This window comes from Pleurodeles waltl, chromosome 1_2 (assembly GCF_031143425.1).
Source record: "Pleurodeles waltl isolate 20211129_DDA chromosome 1_2, aPleWal1.hap1.20221129, whole genome shotgun sequence".
Taxonomy (NCBI): domain Eukaryota; kingdom Metazoa; phylum Chordata; class Amphibia; order Caudata; family Salamandridae; genus Pleurodeles; species Pleurodeles waltl.
The window spans coordinates 270971975-270993145 of record NC_090437.1 but is presented as its reverse complement, the minus strand read 5'-3'; the positions used below and the strand labels follow the sequence as shown (position 1 = coordinate 270993145).

The 21171-nt window shown below is 41.0% G+C and overlaps 1 protein-coding gene across 1 annotated transcript in view; it reads right to left on the bottom strand.

Moving 5' to 3' along the window:
• The window catches only part of LOC138299638 (melanopsin-like), a 1463603-nt gene that overhangs the window by 557227 nt on the left and 885205 nt on the right, over nt 1–21171 (bottom strand). Inside the window, exon 5 of the mRNA XM_069238089.1 lies at nt 6499–6670. Within this exon, the coding sequence (XP_069094190.1) occupies nt 6499–6670 (172 nt within the window). The remainder of the gene's footprint in view (nt 1–6498; nt 6671–21171) is intronic.

The following is a 21171-nucleotide window of genomic DNA, read 5'->3' as shown; positions in this document are numbered from 1 at the left end:
ATGATGTCACTCAACCTCCAGGCTGCACACTATTTGGGGACATTTAAATTATTGGACATCATCTCAAGTAAGTAATTTAAGAGACCTAGGTCTAGTTGTTTTAAGTTATTTTGCAGTTGCAAACCCTGCAATTAGCAAAATAGCAACGTTTACAATGGAACAAAAATCTCTTTTTCTAATGTACTAAACCCATTTAGTGATTCAGAAAGATTTTCCAAATTGTAAAATGGGGTACGACCCATACAGAAACATAATTTGGAAGAGGCCTGAAAGGGGCATTCCTTCCAATTTGCAAGACGGTATGGTATGTATGGTATGTATCAGTACTTTGCAACTTTAATTCTGAGGCAAATCTGACTCCCAAGTTGGGGTAGTGGCTGATTTGCAAAGGTGAGAGGGTCCTCTTTGTATTCTTTCCTTGTGCGAATCAGTTTGGGAGCGGCAGAAGTGGTTTTGGGGACCACTGACTGCTCTCACTGAAGACTTTCAAAAGGGTAAAAGTATTTTTTTAAACCGTGCTTTAAAGGAGCTTGAGATGCTTTGAAAAAGAAAATCTGTTTTGGCATGCAATCAAAGGCACACTGGCCTGCTGTACCTTGCAGGCCACCATCCAGTATACACATAAGTACAATTCCCCTGTGATCGCAGCCCATCTCAGGGTGGTGAAAAATGTGCATATATGAATTAGGCAGGCTGGTCTAAGGCTCCCAGAGATTCCCATTTAGAGAGCAGACCTATTAGTGCACAGGTCAGTTTGCATAATAAAGTAATGGTCGCAAAAAGTCTGTTTACAACCACTTTTTGTGATCAGAATATTGGTGGTTGGACATGGCCCTTTCTGTAAGGGAATTTTTGCCTTTTGTTGAACACTGCTAAAATGTAGGTGCTTTGTACTCTAAACATGGGGATAAACTGTATTATCCACAATTGGCATATTTAATTTACTTGTAAGTCCCTAGTAAAGTGCACTGTATGTGCCCAGGGCCTATAAATTAAGTGATGCCAGTGGGTCGGAAGCACTGATTGTGCCATTCACTACAGTAGCCCTCTAAACATGTCTCAGGCCACTGCAGAGCCTGTGTGTGCAGTTTTAAACTGCCTTTTCGATTTGCCTTTTCGATTTGGCAAGAGCACCCACTTGCCAGGCCTCAACATTTCCTTTTATTACATACTTGTCACCCCTGAGGTAGGCCCTAGTGATCCCCAAGGGAAGGGTGCAGTGTATTTAAAACATTGGACATGTACTTTTAAGTTTAAAATGTCCTCTTAGTGAAAAACTGATACATTTGTTTTTCACTACTGCAAGGCCTATCTCTCCCCTAGGTTAAAATTAGGATTGCCTTAAAACATATTTGAAGTGAATTTCCAATTGGTACAAGATAGAAATGTGGGGTTTAGTGTTCCTGGACTCACAATATAAAATCACAACTTATAGTGAAGTCAGATTTTAAATTGTAAGCCTGAAAATGCCACTTTTAGAAAGTTGCCATTTTCTTACTTTAACTGTTCTGTGTCTCTGACTTTCTCTGAATATAAGTCTGGGGTAGATGACAGCTGGGCTTTCTGCATTCCCTCTAGACTGCCTCACACAAATGGAGCTGAGGTGTGACATTTGCATTCTGATGGCCTATCACCAGGCCGATGGGTCTTCCTGGGCTAGAGGGAATGGAGGAGCTGACACTTACACCTCAATAGGTCTGTGCCTTTCATCACAAAAAGGACTACATACTCCCCTGTAGAGTGTCTGGAGTCAGGGAAGGAAGAGCAGGGACCTTGTAATCTTCGAAGGCCTCTTTGAAGTCTCCCCCACTTCAAAGGCATATTTGGGTATAAGTACTGGACCCCGAACCCCACACAATCAGAAATCTATAGGAACCAAGGACATTCTTCAAGGAAAAATGACTGATGTGCTGCCAGGAGGGACTGCCACGTTGCTACTTGCTTTTCTGTGTTGGTCTGCTACTTGCTGCTTCCTGCCTGGAGTGAGAAGAACTGGACATGTTCTCTATATCCTTGAACCAAAGATACTCCAAAGGCTTGTTGGCTTGCCACCAGTTCTCCTGCAACTCTCCTGGTGCTGCTGGACTCTGCCATCCATGAGTCCTACCATTCCCTGAGGTGCCGTCTCCAGTCCTGGGCCTCAGAAATGGGTTCTGCAGCTGTTTTCTGCAAAAACCAGCACATCAATCTGACTGCGTGAGAAAAATCTGTGCATTGCTTTTCCGATGCACGTGGCACTCGACATCAGCAGATCCAGTGCTTGTGTGGCTCAATGATGCTCTGTGTGGCTCAATGATGATACATTGCATTGACCTAAACGGAGTTTGGCACCAATGAGGGACCCGACTGCGAGGGTAAAAAATGACACAGTGACTCAACTGCGTGGGAAATATCAGCACATAGACTTTGCATTTGCTCCTTGACGTCAACGCTTGCTCCATCGAAGGTAATGTTTTGCATACCCGGCATGGGTTCTGTAGCTGGCCTACCCTCCATCATGGTCGGCTTGAACTTTGGATTTGTACCGGTCCCTCAAGACCTTAAGTAACCTTTTGACTACTAGTGACTTCTAAGTATATTTTGAGATTAATCTTTAAAAAATAATATCTCAACTTCTACTATTTGGATGTTTGTCATTTTGGTCTTGTTTTACTCGGAGAAACATTTTCTATTTTTCTAAGCAGGAGTAGAGTCTCTTTGTGGTGTCTTCCACGGTGCTACTGTAATTAAGTGCTGCACAAAAACTTTACACATTGCCTCTTAAGTTAAGCCTTGCTGCTCTGTGCCAAGCTACCAGAGGGTGAACACAGGTTAATTTAGGGAATGTAACTGACATACCCTGACCATGATTGAGGTCCCCACATTGACAAGGTGCAACCCTGTGCCAACTAGAGACCCAATTTCTAACACAGTGCAACTGCCCCTTAACTGAAAAATGTCTTGTTTTTTGTATATTAGACTATTTCCGATATATTATTTATGTAGTTGTCTTCAATAAAACGAAGAAATAAATTTCTTCAATAAAAATGAAGATGGTTGAATCAAAGAAAACAGCTAATCAGATGTTAGCCAAGAAGACAAGTACTGTAAAAGTAGACCTTTGGCTTTCTGGCATTAGTGAACGTGATCATCAGCACAGTTCCTCTGCCATTGCTTGCTATTCTCAGCCAGGGAAACTGTTTTAACAGTACCTGAAAGATGAGTCAGTAATAATTATTCAAACTCATAGTGAATATTTTGCTCAACCACTTATAATATTGTACTTGGCATTCTTATGACATTGCTATTACATGCCAAGCTCTTCATTTGTGGATCGGGACATGCTCCCCAGAAATCCTGCTTGGAAAGAAGTGTAGGAAATTGGAAAAAACCTGAACTCCTTTGTTTCTGATGATGAGGCATGAGTAAGAATATCACTCCACAGGATCAGCAAGGCAGACACATATGCAGTGAAAAGGAGGACTGAAAAAAACAACAAACATGGAGGTGCTCAGCAGGATTTCAACATTAGAAGTAGTGGGTGTTGTCAGGGTATAAAGTGAAATGGACTGACACAGCTTGAACAACGTATGGTTGCTTACATTATTTCTGAAAAATGGCTCTTGAGAAGAATGCTCTTTATTAACTAACCTCCACTTGTCACCTTTCTAGAAACGAATCATAGTAAGACTTCCTCCTCAAGAATGTGATGAAAACTGTTTGGAATTTCAGAAATAGAGACTAGTAGATCTGGTTTATATCCTTTTTTAACCCATTACAGACTGCCTACTGCCACACAAACACCTATGCACTTTAGTGTAAACGTGTCTGTTATGTCTACCATAGCCTTTTTATAGGAAGGGTCGCTGCCTTTTGCAAAATACTATGCCTAGACTAACTTTACAAATGTTCACATGTTGGATGAGCACTGTACAGTGCAGAACACGTGCATTTTCTCAAAAGTTAGAAGAAACCAAAATATCAAAATATTTCTACTTGTTAACACCTGCTTGAAGGAAGCGTTATTTTTTAAACAAAGCTCTGTCGAATTTAGGACAGAGAGCTTTGCGTAAGAAAACCCATGGATGATATAATTGGAACGCTCGTGTACCACCCATGTGAAACAAATATATAAAACATGAGAGTAAACATAGGAGAAAGAGAGAGGGAGGGTAAACATAAGAGAGAGAGAGAGAGAGAAAGAGAGAGAGAGAGAGAGAGAGAGAGAGAGAGAGAGAGAGAGAGAGAGAGAGAGAGAGAGAGAGTAAACATAGGAGAAAGAGAGAGGGAGGGTAAACATAAGAGAGAGAGAGAGAGAGAGAGAGAGAGAGAGAGAGAGAGAGAGAGATGCTATCTTACTAAATTAGAATGACGCAGATACCTCTTTTTAGAAAAAGAATCCTTCACCCACATCCAATGGCATGACCAGTGTTTCTGCAACCAGTGTGGTATTTTGTAAACCGATCTCTGTACTGATAGGTCGGTTAGTCAAATACAAGCTCCTAGTGGGTCACCATTCGACCTACTTCATGGATATTAGTGAGGAAGACTGCAAATTGCAACCCACTAAGAATCACAGCCACCATAGAGAATACAGCCCGCTGAAGTCAGCAGACCACCATGTCTGTGATTGCTATTTAAAACAGCAAATTTTTAAAATGCAGCCCATTTTCCTTGAAGGAAAATGGGATGTGTTTAATAAAAAAATAAAACTGTTACTAACAGTGTTGTCAGTAAATTATTCAAGTTTTTGGACTGGATTTCCATAGCAAAACATTAATACATGCCAATGCGCTTCATAATTTTGGAAGGAACGCCCTAAACATGCCTCTGTATTGGGTTTTATACATAATAAAAAGCCTTTTATGGTTGCAAACTGCCCAATTCTGTGAACAGGCTGCTTGCAGTTACAAAAAGGTTTAATATATCTGTCCCAAAGTCTTCCGTTTTAGCTTTCAAACTGAAGCAAAAAAAGGGAAACATAGCAGAAGTGGTTTAGAGATTATCTTGAAAACTTTTGAATTTACAGTGATTTTTAAAGATATAAGTATGTTTATGAAGCTACAAAATGCAGATGCAAAACTGCAGTTTCTGCATTTTTCTTTAAATTGTTTATCTGTTTTTATTACTCTTCCCCGTGATTCCTTACTTCATCGTTTCTTTCTTTGTGATTTCATGCATGTAATACCTAGGCAATTGCAAAGAAAACTAAAGGCATTTTCCACAATTCCAAAACTTGATATTGGTATAACGACCATTTTAGAATTAATGTCCACTAACATTGTTTCCTTAATTTAACATATGTTGTGGAAGTCATTAGGGCTAGAAGCTGATATCACTATGCTCTCCTGCCCCTACCTTTGTTTTCATTTTTATTAAAAAATGTTTACCAATCTAGTCGGCAGTAAAGCAAAATGATCATAATTACATGTTGTGTAAGTTGTACAGACATCATTGAGTTGTGATTTTGTCGGCTTGTGCAGTATGTCTCTGGATGACTTTTTGTGTGACTCATATCAAGTTCAGAATAGAAACATGTACTGTCTGCTACAAGTTAATAAACATATTGGTTAATAGCAGTTACCTGCCCCATTGGAATTATGAAATCTATGGAAACACTGTATATCTATTTAGATTTACCGGGAGATCAGGTGAAAATCTGAGCAAAAATCATTAATGTCTGGGGAAAATGGCCCGAGAATGATTTAACCCCCTATTAACTCCTTGTTCCTTAGAGGATTCTCAGGTTGTAACTCTTAATGGGGTGGATTTTCCCTGCCCTGAAGTTATCTGTACCCACTGTACCAGAAACGACAGGTGATGGAAAACAGTGGACATTTTCTTGGGACATTTGTGATGAGGTCCTTAGTGGTTAAGCACCTTGATGCACATATTTCACTTTTTAATATGAATGCTGCAGCTCTTCACCTCTGTACCGTTCTGTCATTGACATCTTTGGAGACATCTCTAAGACATTAGTTTGCATACATGCTGTGGCATGGCTCAATCTAAATGCTAACACTGATGTGGTAAAACAGGGTTTTACAGTACGCAGAAAAAGCGTATAGTAAGAGGGTACTTTTTTGCAGAAAAATATGGTAGGTACTAATCTCAATGAGAACATTGTTTTCCCGATTTAAAAACAATAAGCATAGTTCTGAGCTTTTTAATTCCTACCAATGAAAATTCAAAGGCACAACAGTTATGGAATATACATTAATGCATCTCATCTAATCTCTTCTTTTACCTTATTCAGCACATTAATGGATTGGTAGGGAACATGAAGAATATCCTGTCTTAAAATATAAACCACTTGCAATAGGGAGGACGGGATATCCATCACGCTTCTGACAGAGTGATCCATTCACCAATCTCTAAAGCCGGCTCTTAGTTACTTTTAGTGAATGAACCAACATGATAGTATAGATGACTGTGTAGATTTCTTTGCAAATTTTAAATAGTTTGAAACAAAGCAAAAATGGATGTTAAAGACTGCGAGAAATGACATCTCACACATACCTGCCCGTACTTCTGATGGCCAGAAACATGAATAAGTAGCAGTGTGAGATTATTATAAGTGGGATGAAGAACACAAAGCAGCATAGCATCAGGGTATAACTCCTGTTTGACGATGACGTGTTTGTGTAGTCCCACGTGCAGGATATCTTCAACCCCTCTGGCACATAGGAACCTAGTGAAAAGGAAGCTGAAATCAATGCATTATCTACATTGCAGCGTCATAATAAAACACAACTGAAGGGCTAACACAATCAACATGTGGTAATTAATTTTATTATACATGAATTTGAACAGTATTATTTGTCAATAACATCATCATAACCCATTTAACGCGGGGTAGGAATAATGAAGTTCCTGATTAGGAATGTCACCCAAATCTGTGTGCGAATGGTGCAGCTGTCCAATTACCGTTATGACAGGGTGCGGTAAGTAGTGGCAGTGCAGTTTACACACAATTGTAAGATTGAGACCCGAAATTGCATATAAACCACACATTAATTCTCCTGTTCTGTGATGCTTAAAACACCATATTGGGCAATTTACCACCACACTTTTATGTCAGATTTTGTATGGCAAAAACAGGTCAAACACATGCTTCAGGTGCAATTTGCACAATCTGTGATTCCATTGGGGATGCAAACAGACAACAATCATAACCATTCTTTAAACTCATGCAAGTCAATATGTTTGACTAGTAGTTCTAACACAAGCAGTCACTGACACATTGACGGGGAGAATAACACTTAGAATTAAATATTTTCTATAATCTGTATTTATGACCTGAATAATGCCCTTCTTTCTGACTGGTCACTTTTACTTTTTATTTTTAATGCGATAAAACGCGGACTTCATTGATGATAGTTTGTTTCTGCTGCTGAGAAACTTTTGCTTCATTTTACTCTCTGACAACAGTCAATGCGCGTGGTACGCGATACAAGCCCTTGCACAGTCTTGTACACGTACACAAATTTGCGTGCGTGCACGTATTCACTCGAGCGTATAGTAGAATGATTTTATCAGGAGCAACAGTACCTGGTGCTGCTATGAATGTCTCTGTGAGCAGAAGCAGAGTTCGATTGAGTCCGGTGTAACACGAGCTCTGAGTGTATCTGATTTTATGAAAACCCGAGCTCAATGAGTATGAGTAAAAGTATAGGAGCAAAGCACCGTTAAGGCTGGTATTATGAAGAAAAGTGTTTGTGGCAATTCTATATATTGCAGGGTCTGGTCGAAACACGAGTCTGCTCATCACAAAGGCCAGAAAAAAGAGCGGCTCTGGTATTAGAAGGGAATGAGATCAGAATAAATGATCTTTTTTTAAGGAGGAGGACTTGTGCCACATCTGTGTACTACTAGGGGTAAACATCTGCGTTAGAAAGGTATTACCAGGAGGCTGCTTCAGTTAACACTAATAACTGTCAATAGGGGTTGTGAAGTTGTATAAATCCCCCCACACACTTCTCAGAATTTATGAAAAACAGGCAACATTTGTGAGGTTCTATGTTGGGTAGGCTATTTTCTTCATGTTGAAACTTTCAAAATGCTCCTTTTTTGCTAGATCCCCTTTACTTGGCTTTTCTTTGTGATTAGCCATTGTCGAGCTAGAAATACTTTATATATCACGCGCTATATAGTGCAATGTTGTGCTTACAACAAAATGCCTAAGTTGCACCACGTTGCTGGTTTCTCTTAAATATGAGTTCGTCATCATGTTTTTAAACATATGCTATTTTAGGGTGCATCATACTGTCGGTTGTTTCTGCCTTTTTCAAAGGCCTTGTGAATTTAAAGAAATTGCATTTTTGAATTACCACAGAATACGTATGTTTGTTATTAAGAATGGCTTCTTATGTGTTTCTTGTCCCACTAAACAGTCTCGAGGGTTGCTGAAAGATATTTCATATGCCTTCTGCTTTTTACCTCATTGACGCGCTATGGCAGGAGTGTGGATTTTTCAGTTCAAATCAGTGCATCATTTCTGCAACAGAATTGGTCTTGGTCACGTAACAGACCTATATATTTCAGGCTAGTTGAATTATTCACAGGACGGTACAAAGCTGGCCAAGTTCTCAACTTCTCATGCTACTTGTGTGAGATGGAAATTGACCTATGCCTGAACTGCCTTCAGGCTTTTCAGACTGCCACTGCTGCTGCTTTCTCAGCACTGTAAATTGGAATGACGTTCATTTGAGAACGGAAACAGACACAGAGGACCTCAAGGCTCCTTACACGTGTCCAGACGCCTCATGTCACAGATCTTGAAGAGCAACTTTGGTTGCCTATTACGAATGATTTTTGTCAATGAATTGGAAGATGTTAAAAGTGACTAGGTTTATTTCTTTAGATTATATCCTGATGGATGCGGTTAGCTTGAGAAATTGTGCTTGGTGAATGACAATTCAACTGCATTCACTTTGAACCTCTCTTGGGGACCAGCATCAAAAAGTCAAAACGTTCAGTCGCAATGCCTCTATACAATTGCTTTGCTGGAAATTACTGTGGGTGGGCAGGCAGGCACTCTGAAGCAAATTTATGAAAAGTGACACATCGTGTCATGATTTGCCACTTTTCTCGTGTCCCATTGCACCCCCTAACACCACCATGTGTGCACCGTATTTATTATACGGTGAACGATGGCGCATGTTAGGGAACTAGCGTCATAAGCATTTGACGCTAGTTTGATTTTTTGCAGGATTAGTGCTAAAAATATTTACGCTAATCCTGCAAAGTGGCAGGATGCCCATTAAAAACAATGGGAGCCTCAATTTAACGACTGCCTTAGGCAGGCATTAAAAATTACACTAGAAATTGCGCAGTGTTATCTTATAGATTCCACTGCCCCATTGTTTTGGACCTCCTAATGCTGCAATGCCCCCCCTTGCATACATTATGCCTGATGCAGGCATAATGTGGCGCAAGGGTTTACAAAGTGGTGCAATGCATGCATTGAGCCACTTTGTAAATATGGCACAACGTTTTTGCCAACCTAACACCACATTAATGTCAAACAATTGACAATAATATGGTGCAAGGTGGCGCTAGGACCTTATTAAAACTGGTCCATATTTATTTCCAGCAGAGTAGCACCAGCAAACTAGCAACGTGTATTTCCAGAACAAATCAGGCCCAATTCACAAGCAAAGAAAGTAACAAATCTACACTTGCAGATTTACATAGATTTACACATATTGCAATTGTAAAATTAGTGCAATCTCAGGTTGACAAATATTCCCAAGAATCTGTATGGAAAGTTGCACCAGGTGACATTCTAAGGAGACCCTGTGACTGCTGTGTGGAGTGCTCCAAGTGGAGTAGATCCCCTGTATAACTTCACATTTCTTTTTTAAAAACAATTCTCCATGATTAAAATATTTTCCTTTGGATAAAACTCTTCCTATACACTGTTACAACGCTATGTTGCTACCTTAGAAGTGGTTGCATGTGATAGGATTTAAAGCCATGTCGCTTTTTGGCTAGTCCATTGTTGGCATAGCTAAAGTAAACAACAGAGCATAAAATAGAAACATACACTAAGCAATTTTAAAATATAGAAACATACCAAGGCACAACACAACAAAATAGTCAAAAGAAAATGCACTACAGTAAAACACAATAACATCACATTCTAAATATTGCACCACAAAACACATCAGGATTATTGATGGGGATGCAGCCCTGAGTAATTACCAGTGGCTGAGATTAATTCAAGCATGTAATCCATCACTCTTTGTATATTTTAGTAGGTGGCCCAAAATGGGAAGGGCATGCCCAGACGTGGGTCTGGTGCACACTGTTTCACTGGGACTAAGTTATACCTAGCTAATGAGCCATTAACATTGGAGAAACGGTCCTGGGGTGCTTCTGTTCCAGTTCAGGGAGGAGGAACCCTCATGCATCACATTGGATCACTGGCTTCATCATTGGGAAAGCTCCTTGTTAGGCCGGTGCTGCAATGCCTAATGGGCTCCCCCAGAGGGGGTGCTCTTAGCCGAGGTGCTCAGACGGTAGCACATACAAAACAATTTGTTTAGATCGGGTGCCCTATTGTAAGTACACAAGCATAGGTGGAGAGAACAGGATATTAAAATTGGTTCACCATCAGCAAATATCAATCATAATTTAATCAGTTTTTGTGTGATGGGGACCAAGGTTAAAAACAGACAAGAGAGTAACGAGTGATAAATAATGATCACCTACTCTCACTAAAAAGAGGAGGATAGAACAAAATATGGTACCTCTCTGTAACTGGTCTACATGTTTCGCGTCTAAGTGGTCCAGCCGGATCCAATGACGCTTCTTCAGGACCAAAGAAAAATCTACTCCAAAATCTCAACTCAAATAATCATCAATGTGTAAAGGTAGGTAGTCACTTACTTAGTTCTACACGTTAAATAAAGTTGCCCTAAGTAAATAAAACACAAACCATGATCAATATACATGAATAAAATGCAATTCCAAAATTGGTGGATGTGTGAAATTGATGTGATTAAAGTGAAACACTCTAGTGGAAGATAAAGTGAACAACATAAGCTTACCATCCCCAGTATCAGGATAGAGCTCATAAAGGATCACATGTCAGGATAAGGAACTAATATTCTGTCGATTAATAATCATGAGAAATAAGAATAAAAATAATGACATGATGAGTTAAGATACTACTCGGCTCACAGTTCATCATATCTAGTAATTTCTAAACATGGAAACTGTTATCATTTCTGACATGGCGCAGCTACAAGCAGGAAATCCATAATAAAACTAAAAGTTTATCACAAATCAGTGTTTCTGAATATATCTTATCGCTAACATTTCCACCGATCAGGTAGACAAATGTCTCATACAATGATATGGTAGGTTGGAATATGTATAGCAAATATAGCGGTAAAAACTCATTATGTGTGTTTTTTACCGCGATAGGAAGGAGTCGATGTAATATACCAATTAGAATTTAGTGCTTCTAATTAGAATCGGATGTGCGTACAAACAAAAAAAAAATAGAAAGTCGCAAGTACAACAAAGTGTACTCATGCTACCTCAGAGTTCGAAAAAAGTAAGAAGACTTACTTCAGATTCCTTTTGCGTAGGCAATTTCACCCACCCTTCCGACATGTATCCCCGAGGAACAAGAGCGCGACGTTCTGCCAAGCTTTTTAAAGAAAACTCAGATACGCGAAACCCGGAAATGGCTGCCTGCTCGCGTGGTAGTAGAAAGCAAAGACAGACTGAAACAGGAGTCTGGGGGGTAACAACCGAAATTAAAGAACTACAACTGCGGAAAGTTAGCGGCAGGAGTGTCAGTGAAATGTAGTATCCGGCTATCTAGATCTTACAGTATAGGGCGTAGTCAATTAGAAACTACATATGTTTCCTCGCGTAAAAAAGCAGACATGAGGAATAGTTGGCTATTACCTCAGAAAACGAGGTACTTAACAGTAGATCAAAAACATGTATGTATCATAAAGATATCGCCTGTGGAGACCATTGATTGGAAACATAAATCAAGTGAAAATTATGGATCCGGGTTATTGTAAATATTACAGGCAAATTATTTGAACAAAAATTGTTTAAGGGCAAAATCGTGGGAAAATCGATTTTGATTCCAGATCTAGGTAACATGGGGTTATATGCAAGAAAAAGATTCACTTGGTATCTTAATCAGAAAAATTTACTACTTTGAGAGAGTAATCCAAGGTATGTCATCATTTAATCCCTGTGATGCCGTCCCTAATTTAAAAATCCATCGTTGTTCGATTCTAAAAAGTGAATTAGAACCGTTAGGGAGGGCTCTAGGGACTTCGAGGACCACCCATTGAAGGTCATCTGGCGTATGGGCAGCGTCCCAAAAATGGGCACAGAGTTTTGTGGTCACTCTCTGACATCTAATGTTACTTCTGTGCTCGTTTATACGTATTTTCACTGACCGTGTTGTCATCCCCACATAGCGTAACCCACAAGGACAAGTGATCATATAGATGCAGTTCTTAGAGTTGCAGTTGGTATGTTTTCTTAAAAACCATCTTCCGATCGGGTCAAGGTCAAGTGACGTGATTCTACTTGTTAAGGAACACACATTGCAATTACCACAAGGGAAATGGCCCTCAACGGTTGGGAGATCCCATAATGTTTGTTGTTTCGGGATATCACGCCTTCGTGGACGTGTATGGACCACTATGTCTTTTATGTTGGAAGTGCGCTTAAAGGCAAAAAGGGGTTTTGGTATTTCAAAACCCCCACTCTCCAAGATTGACCATCGCTTATTAATCACTTTTTTGATGGTATTAGACAATGGGGTAAATGTAGTGACACAGGTTATGCGTGTCTGGGGGGTCCTTACGTTTTTTGCCAGTAGACATTCCCTGTGATTATTCCTCGCTCTCTTGCAGGCGGCATTTACAGTCTTAATTGGATAATGTCGGTCGTTAAGTTTAGTTTGAAGGATATCAGCCTGTCTGACATATTCATGAGTGATCCTACAATTACGTCTCAGCCGTAAGAATTGGCCCACTGGTAGATTTTCCCTTAAAGCTTTTGGGTGATAACTTTCATATAGAAGAAGGCTGTTTCGATCTGTAGGTTTATGATAAGTGCTAGTGCTCAATAGGCCGTTGTCAATAGTGATCATCAAGTCCAAGAAAGGCAGTTGGGTGGCAGATACTGAAGCCGTAAACTTCAGGAATGGATCAAGGGAATTAATCCAAGTAATAAATTCCTCGGTTGATGTTAGAGGACCCTGCCAGATGATCAAAATATCTTCTATGTAACGTTTCCATAGATTGATATCTTTTTCAAAGGGATTAGTTGATGTTAAAATGTATTTCCTTTCGAAATCTTACATATATAAGCATGCTAGGCTAGGGGCAAAAGTGCTTCCCATCGATGTCCCTCTAATCTGGTGAAAGAACTGTTCCCCAAACTTAAAAAAGTTCTCTGTCAAGGCCAAAGTGGCAAGTTGCATAATAAAAGAAATGGGTGTAGATAGATCTGGAGAATCATTCCGTAGTGCTGATTCAACTACCCGTAAAGTATCTTCTTGAGGGATATTGGTGTAGAGTGCTTCCACATCTAGGGTAATGATCCCCTGCACTTCACTGGTCAAATTGACAGAGTCAATTAGGTTTAGGACATCCTTGGTGTCCTGTAGATAGGTGGAAGAGTGTCTCACAAGTGGCTGTAAAAAATGGTCGCAAAAGATTGACAATGGTTCTAAGACAGATCCAATACCTGATACAATCGGTGTCCAGGAGGTGGTTGAATTCCCTTGTGAATTTTGGGTAAGCAGTAGAAGTAAGGTGTTCTAGGATACACTGTATCGAGGAATTCAGCTTCTTTAGGAGTGATCCATAAATTACTCTTTGCGTCTTCCAAAAGACTTCTAATCTGAATTTGGAGACTCTGAGTTGGATCTCTAGTTATCTTTGTGTAGTAGGTAGTGTCGCTCAAGAGGCGTAAGCACTCACGTCTGTATTCTACTGTATCCATAATCACGATGGCTCCACCTTTGTCTGCTTGTTTAATCACAATGTTGGGATCAATGGCTAGCTGTTGTAGTGCCTGTTTTTCTCACTTGGGAATGTTAACGTAAGGATGTTTTGGACATAGACGAGAAACATCGGCTGATACTGCCTTTTCAAATGTGAGTACTTCAGTAGGCATCATCGTTGTTGGAGGTAAAAAGGTAGAGGTTTTTTTTAGGCCAGAATCACATATTGGTTCAACTGGTTTATCTTTAAAAAACACATGGAGGCGAATTTTTCGAAAGAGCTGGGCTAATTCAATATGTAGTCGGAAGAAATCTTCGTTGGGAGTAGGCACAAAACCAAGTCCCCTATTCAGAACATTAGTTTCATCAACTGAGAGATTTTTCTGGGACAGATTAACCACTAAGTTCTGGGTGTGGGATTCTTTGTATGGCTCCTTGTCACCATTTGTGGTTCTTCCTTGGACCATTGGACAAATGTGCCTCTTCCTCTTCTTCTGCCTCTGCCTCTGCCCCGGCCGCGGCCTAAAAAAGGCACAAACGGCATCATGGGACGAGGTTGAAAAAATGGGTAGGGTGGTTGCCACGGCATCAGTTGATTAATGGGGTAGGGGGAATAGTTGTAGAAAGGTTGTGGTGTGTTCTCATCAGTACTCCACCCATCTGACGATGAACCACTGTTGAACTGACGTGGTTTTCTGTATGAAGAAGTTGATTCATCGGAAGAGCGCAACTGATTGTCAGTGTCATAATCCTCCTTAATATAAGGATAAACCTTCTCCCTGCTGAACTTGACTATGTCTTTCTGGAGTTTCGTGATTTTTTGCTGAGTTAGAAACTCTTTAGTCTCATTTAGTTCGGCATTGATTTCTGTGAGACGACTCTTAAAGGCTGTCAGCGTAATTGTGGTTTCAGGGTATTTTCAATAGCACTTATTTGAATGGTGATGGAATCAGCTATGCGTTTGGAAGTATTGATGATAAGTACCAGCCAATCTCTGGTACACTTCCACGCAATTTGTGCCCAGTCTTTCCTAAAGACTAGGTCTTGTAGGAAAATTCTAGGTATGTTAGACACTAACAAACCATTGGGTGCTATATTTGCTCGTAAATATTCAGTCATGATGGTCCCATGCATGACTGTCTTAATCAATTCGCGTTTTAAGGCAGAGAGTTTATTCCATTCTTCCTTAAGACTCCTAGATGGATTGGATCCCTCGTTACCAAGGATAGAAGATGCTTGTAATATAGCTGATACCATGTCATCATCATAACTTAAGCCCTGGAAGTCTTCCATAGTGCGAAGTACAACTGGGTCAACAAGTTCCAATTGAATTTAAGTATAAATGCCTAAAAGGTCCCACAGTATAGCTACTGTACATGAAACAGAAGAATAGGAGAGGGACCGGGAGATTAAAGGTCCAGTGTACGGCCTCCCAATATAGTCATTATTAGTCAAAATAGTACACTGTTCCAAACAAGAGTTATCATTTAGAGCGAACCGAATTCTACAGGAGCAGGAACCCTCATGCATCACATTGGATGACTGGCTTCTTCATTGGGAAAGCTCCTCGTTAGGCCGGTGCTGCAATGCCTAACGGGCTCCCCCAGAGGGGGTGCTCTTAGCCGAGGTGCTCAGACGGTAGCACATACAAAACAATTTGTTTCGATCGGGTGCCCTATTGTAAGTATCCAAGCATAGGTGGAGAGAATAGGATATTAAAATTGGTTCACCATCAGCAAATATCAATCATAATTTAATCAGTTTTTGTGTGATGGGGACCAAGGTTAAAAACAGACAAGAGAGTAATGAGTGATAAATAATGATCACCTACTCTCACTAAAAAGAGGAGGATAGAACAAAATATGGTACCTCTCTGTAACTGGTCTACATGTTTCACGTCTAAGTGGTCCAGCCGGATCCAATGACGCTTCTTCAGGACCAAAGAAAAATCTACTCCAAAATCTCAACTCAAATAATCATCAATGTGTAAAAGTAGGTAGTCACTTACTTAGTTCTACTCATTAAATAAAGTCGCCCTAAGTAAATAAAACACAAACCATGATCAATATACATGAATAAAATGCAATTCCAAAATTGGTGCACGTGTGAAATTGATGTGATTAAAGTGAAACACTCTAGTGGAAGATAAAGTGAACAACATAAGCTTACCATCCCCAGTATCAGGATAGAGCTCATAAAGGAGCTCTATCCTGTAAGAATTATTAGAATAAGAATTATTTTTATTCTTATTTCTCATGATTATTAATCAACATAATATTAGTTCCTTATCCTGACATGTGATCCTTTATGAGCTCTATCCTGATACTGGGGATGGTAAGCTTATGTTGTTCACTTTATCTTCCACTAGAGTGTTTCACTTTAATCACATCAATTTCACACGACTACCTACCTTTACACATTGATGATTATTTGAGTTGAGATTTTGGAGTAGATTTTTCTTTGGTCCTGAAGAAGCGTCATTTGATCCGGCTGGACCACTTAGACGCGAAACATGTAGACCAGTTACAGAGAGGTACCATATTTTGTTCTATCCTCCTCTTTTTAGTGAGAGTAGGTGATCATTATTTATCACTCGTTACTCTCTTGTCTGTTTTTAACCTTGGTCCCCATCACACAAAAACTGATTAAATTATGATTGATATTTGCTGATGGTGAACCAATTTTAATATCCTATTCTCTCCACCTATGCTTGGGTACTTACAATAGAGCACCCAATCGAAACAAATTGTTTTGTATGTGCTACCGTCTGAGCACCTCGGCTAAGATCACCCCCTCTGGGGGAGCCCGTTAGGCATTGCAGCACCGGCCTAATGAGGAGCTTTCCCAATGATGAAGCCAGTCATCCAATGTGATGCATGAGGGTTCCTGCTCCTGTAGAATTCGGTTCGCTCTAAATGATAACTCTTGTTTGGAACAGTGTACTATTTTGACTTATAATGACTATATTGGGAGACCGTACACTGGACCTTTAATCTCCCGGTCCCTCTCCTATTCTTCCAGTTCAGGGAGGACCTGGTTCCTGGCTTGGCAGGTCAGGCTCGAGTGTTGCCACTGGAGCAGCATTAATATTAGTTTTGCATGTAGTTGTGTCCGAACTGAGGTTGCGTGGTGTGCAAAATAACAATGAACTGGGATGTGGCGCCTAGTAATTACCAGTAGCTGAGATTATTAAAAAAATTCCTTCCACCACTTTTTGTATACCTTAATATGTCACCCAAAGTGGGACAAGATGTCCAGAAGTGGGTCTGTCTCACTGGAGCAAAGTTATACTCAGCTGATGAGCCCATAACAAGGGTGAAACCTGATTGTGTTCTGAGCCGGTGGGGTAGTTCACCTGGACTGTTCCCATTAGAGCATGGTTGATACTGATTTGCATTTAGCTGTGCCCAAACTGAGGTGGCACAGGGGGCAAAATAACAATGGACTGGGTTGCGGTCAGGAGTAATTAACAGTGGCTGGGAATAATTCAAGCATGCCATCCATCACTTTTTGTATACTTTTGTATGTCACCTTAAGTGGGACAGGTATATGCAGATGTGGGTCCTGTGCACACTGTGTCACTGGATCAAAGCTATACCTGGCTAATGAGTCCATAACAAGGGTGAAACTGTTCCTGGGTTGCTTTTTTTCCGAGCCAGAGACCTAGCTTGGCAGGTCGGGCTAGACTGTTCACACTAGAGCAGGGTCAAGACTATTTTTTATATAGCTGTGACCAAACTGCTTTTGCATGGTGTGCAAAATAATGATGGACTAGGACTTGACCCCTAAAAATGACAAGTTTCTGAGATTCAATCAAGCATTCCATCAATCTCGCGGGTGCTGGGGGGAACATGGTGGGCGGCAGTGAGCACGCGCACTGAGACGCGCACCTGAGCTCCCCGGCTCCACTCTGCTTCCAGCAAAGAATCCGCTTGTCCCGTTGCGTCGCAGGCGGCGTATGAGCACAGGGAGACGCTCGTACGCTGGAGAGGAGTCCGGGGGCGGTAAGTTGGAGCAGAGCCACCCTAGAGCTCCGAAGAAGCCGCAGAGCAGCGGCTCGCGTTTCCCTCCAGGGGATTGAAGGCAGAGGCAGCACTAGCACCAGGTGCCCTGCAATCCCTCAGAGACCACCATTGTTGGAGTGTGCTGAGCCTCTGGATTTGGATCGACAGTTAAACAAATCAGCTCATGAGGTTGGGGCCTTTATTTCTACCCCTCTACCAGCCAGGAGGTTTTTAGCTACAAATAAGCTTAAAACTTTGTGTGCACATAAGGATAACGGGGGGCACAAAAACTGGGAAATAAACAAGGAGACTTCTGTAGGAGGGAGGAGGATTGTAATGTAAAAAAAAAAAAATTAAAGCAGAACTCTGTTAGGACTAGTACCAGGGTTACCCCCTCTCTGCGGACATATTTTAGAGCCTCCCGATTGTGTCTACCACTTTGGATCAACCAATGAGTGAGTACAAGGTTACTGAGGGGGGGTCTGCACCTAATTCTGCTGTAGATTTACCCCCTAACCTACCCTCAGATTTACATCCCAGCTCCCAGGAGGCGAATGAAGCCAGGGGCGGCATTTTTGTGACACAGGAAACTCCGTACCATCTGGCAGGGGCAGAAATTGTAGGAACCTCACAGATGCTTGAAAGTTTACCTCAGAGGACTCCATTAGAGCCTAATTCTTTGGAAACTATGTTTGTTTCACTGAGCGAAAACACAAAAAAGGGGTTCCTAACCTCAGAGGCGAATCAAGATGAAATAAGATTAGTCTGTGAGTCCTTGGAGAAAAAAATAGATCTTTTGGCTTTGCCAACCCAGGCACTTGAAGAGTCAGTGGAGACTAAGAGAGAGGATCTGAGAAGGAATAAGGAAGGGATTCAGAAGTTAAAGGGAACGGAACGGGACTTTCAAGAGAAGTTGGAATATTTAGAAAACAATTCAAGAAGGAATAATCTTAGAATATTGAATGTCCCGGAGGGAGTGAAGGGGTCGGATTTGAAGCGTTATATAGTCTCACTGATTAAAAAGGTTATCTCTTTGGATGAGACAGAGGATCAGATTTTCAACAATATTCAGAGAGTGCATCGCAACCCTTTCAGGAGGAACCCGAGCATCAAGAAACCGCGAAGGATCTTGGCAAATTTTCAGATTTATTTGCTGAAAGAAAAAACTCTTGGAAAGGCGTTAGATCTCAGTTCCTTGGAGACTGGGGGTATTAAATTTGAAATCAGGTCTGTCCTCTCTAGGACAACATTGAATAGGCAATGGGAGCTAGGAAAATGTTTGGAGGAACTCAAAAACTTAGGTGTGGAGGCCCGGTTAAAATTTCCAGCCAACCTGCACTTGATGTTTAATAGCAAAATGTTTAACATCAGGGATCCAGCTGCGGCGGATGATCTTATAGAAACTATAAGGAAGGGGAAGACGGTTTAAGGGAGCTGGGGAGCGCAATGCGTCTCAAAAGGGGGCCTAAGGGCCTATTAATGGTGGTGGGGGTTCTCCCAGGGAGGGTGAGTGGGGGCATGTTAGGGGGGCATGTGGGGGGGCACTAAGGGGTAGGCATGTGGGGAAAAAAATTAAATTAACCTCATACACCTCAGATTTATTTTTACCAGGCTAAGAGCTAGGGGACCCAGGGAGGTAGGAAGGATCTAGTGAAATTGATGTCATGGAATGTCAATAGGTTGCGTGTACGAGCTAGGGCGAGGAGATTTCTGCATTTTCTTAGGGACTCTCCAGCCCATATCATTGTTCTACAGGAAACACATTTGACTAAAGAGGAAAGTGCAGTTTTGTTTAGAACACAGAGATGGGTAGGGGATTTTGTTACTACCAAGCACAATTTTAACACAAAAGGAGTGACGATTTTGGTCAAGCGTCGGTTGAATGTTACCCTGTCTAAGGTGTTAACGGATAAGTTAGGGAGATGGATTATACATAGATTGCAGTTGGGGGGGTAGGGCATTTACACTGGTACGATACTATGGTCCCAACTGCGATGATTTGGAACCTTTTAGAACGGTCTTTTCCCATCTCTTGAGTTTTTCAGATCCAGTGATAATGATGGGTGATTTTAATGTGATCCTTGAAAGTAGGCTAGACGGGTCAGCAAAATCTAGGTCAGTGGGTACTCCAAAGTCTCAGCAATATTTAAAGTTAATGATGAAGGACTTTAGCTGGTGTGACTTGTGGAGGCAGAGAGCAGGGCAAAAGCAGGAATTTTCATTTTATAATCAAAAGTACGGTCATGCATCATGGATTGACTATTTCCTAGTGGACCACGCTATATGTCATTTGGTAGAGACTATAGTTTACTCACCTGCCCATTTATTAGATCATGATGCTGTGATGTTAAGTTTGAGTTGTCCTCTTGAGGCAGGTGGGGTTAGATGGACTTTTGATTGGTCTCTCTTAATGGAGGATGAGATCATTTGTGCCCTTCATAAGGAGGCTGAGGATTTGTTTAGGATGAATCAAGGGACAGCATCAGAAGCAGTAATATGGGACACTTTTAAGGCAGTGGTAAGGGGGAGAATCATAAGCCTTATGAGTTACAGGAATAAGAAATACAGAGAAGAAGTGAAAGCTTTAGAACAACAAATAGCTTTATATAATACTTACTACGATAAGGGTGGAGATCGGACATATTTGGAGAATAAAATTTCTCAGTTAAAGTTGCAGTGGGAATCTGTTTTACAAACTAGGATTACTAAGCGATGGGAGGCAAGAGAGCAAATCCACTTTGAATATGGAGAAAACAATGGGAAATTACTAGCTTGGAAGTGTAAAAAGGATCAGGGGCGTAATAGGGTTAAGGAATTGGTGGATACTCAGACCGGGGTTAGTGTTGCATCTCCAGTGGCTATACGGGAGGTGTTCTGTACATTTTTCTCAGATCTCTATACTGAGGAGAGGGAGGAAAGCGAGGAGATGATTGGTGAATGGTTGGGAAGGGATTTGACTCCCCGTTTGTCGCGGAGTAAACAGAGTGATTGGTCTAGACCTATTATGGAGGGGGAGATAAGAGCAGTGTTAAAAGAGAGTAAAAATGGTAAGGCCCCAGGACCAGATGGAATTCCGGTGGAGTTTTATAAAGCATTGGGGGATTCTATAATCTCCTTTTTTCTCCAACTGTTTTCAGAGATTTTCGAGGGTCGAGCCGCTAAACCGGCTTCTTGGTGTGGGGCCACTATCTC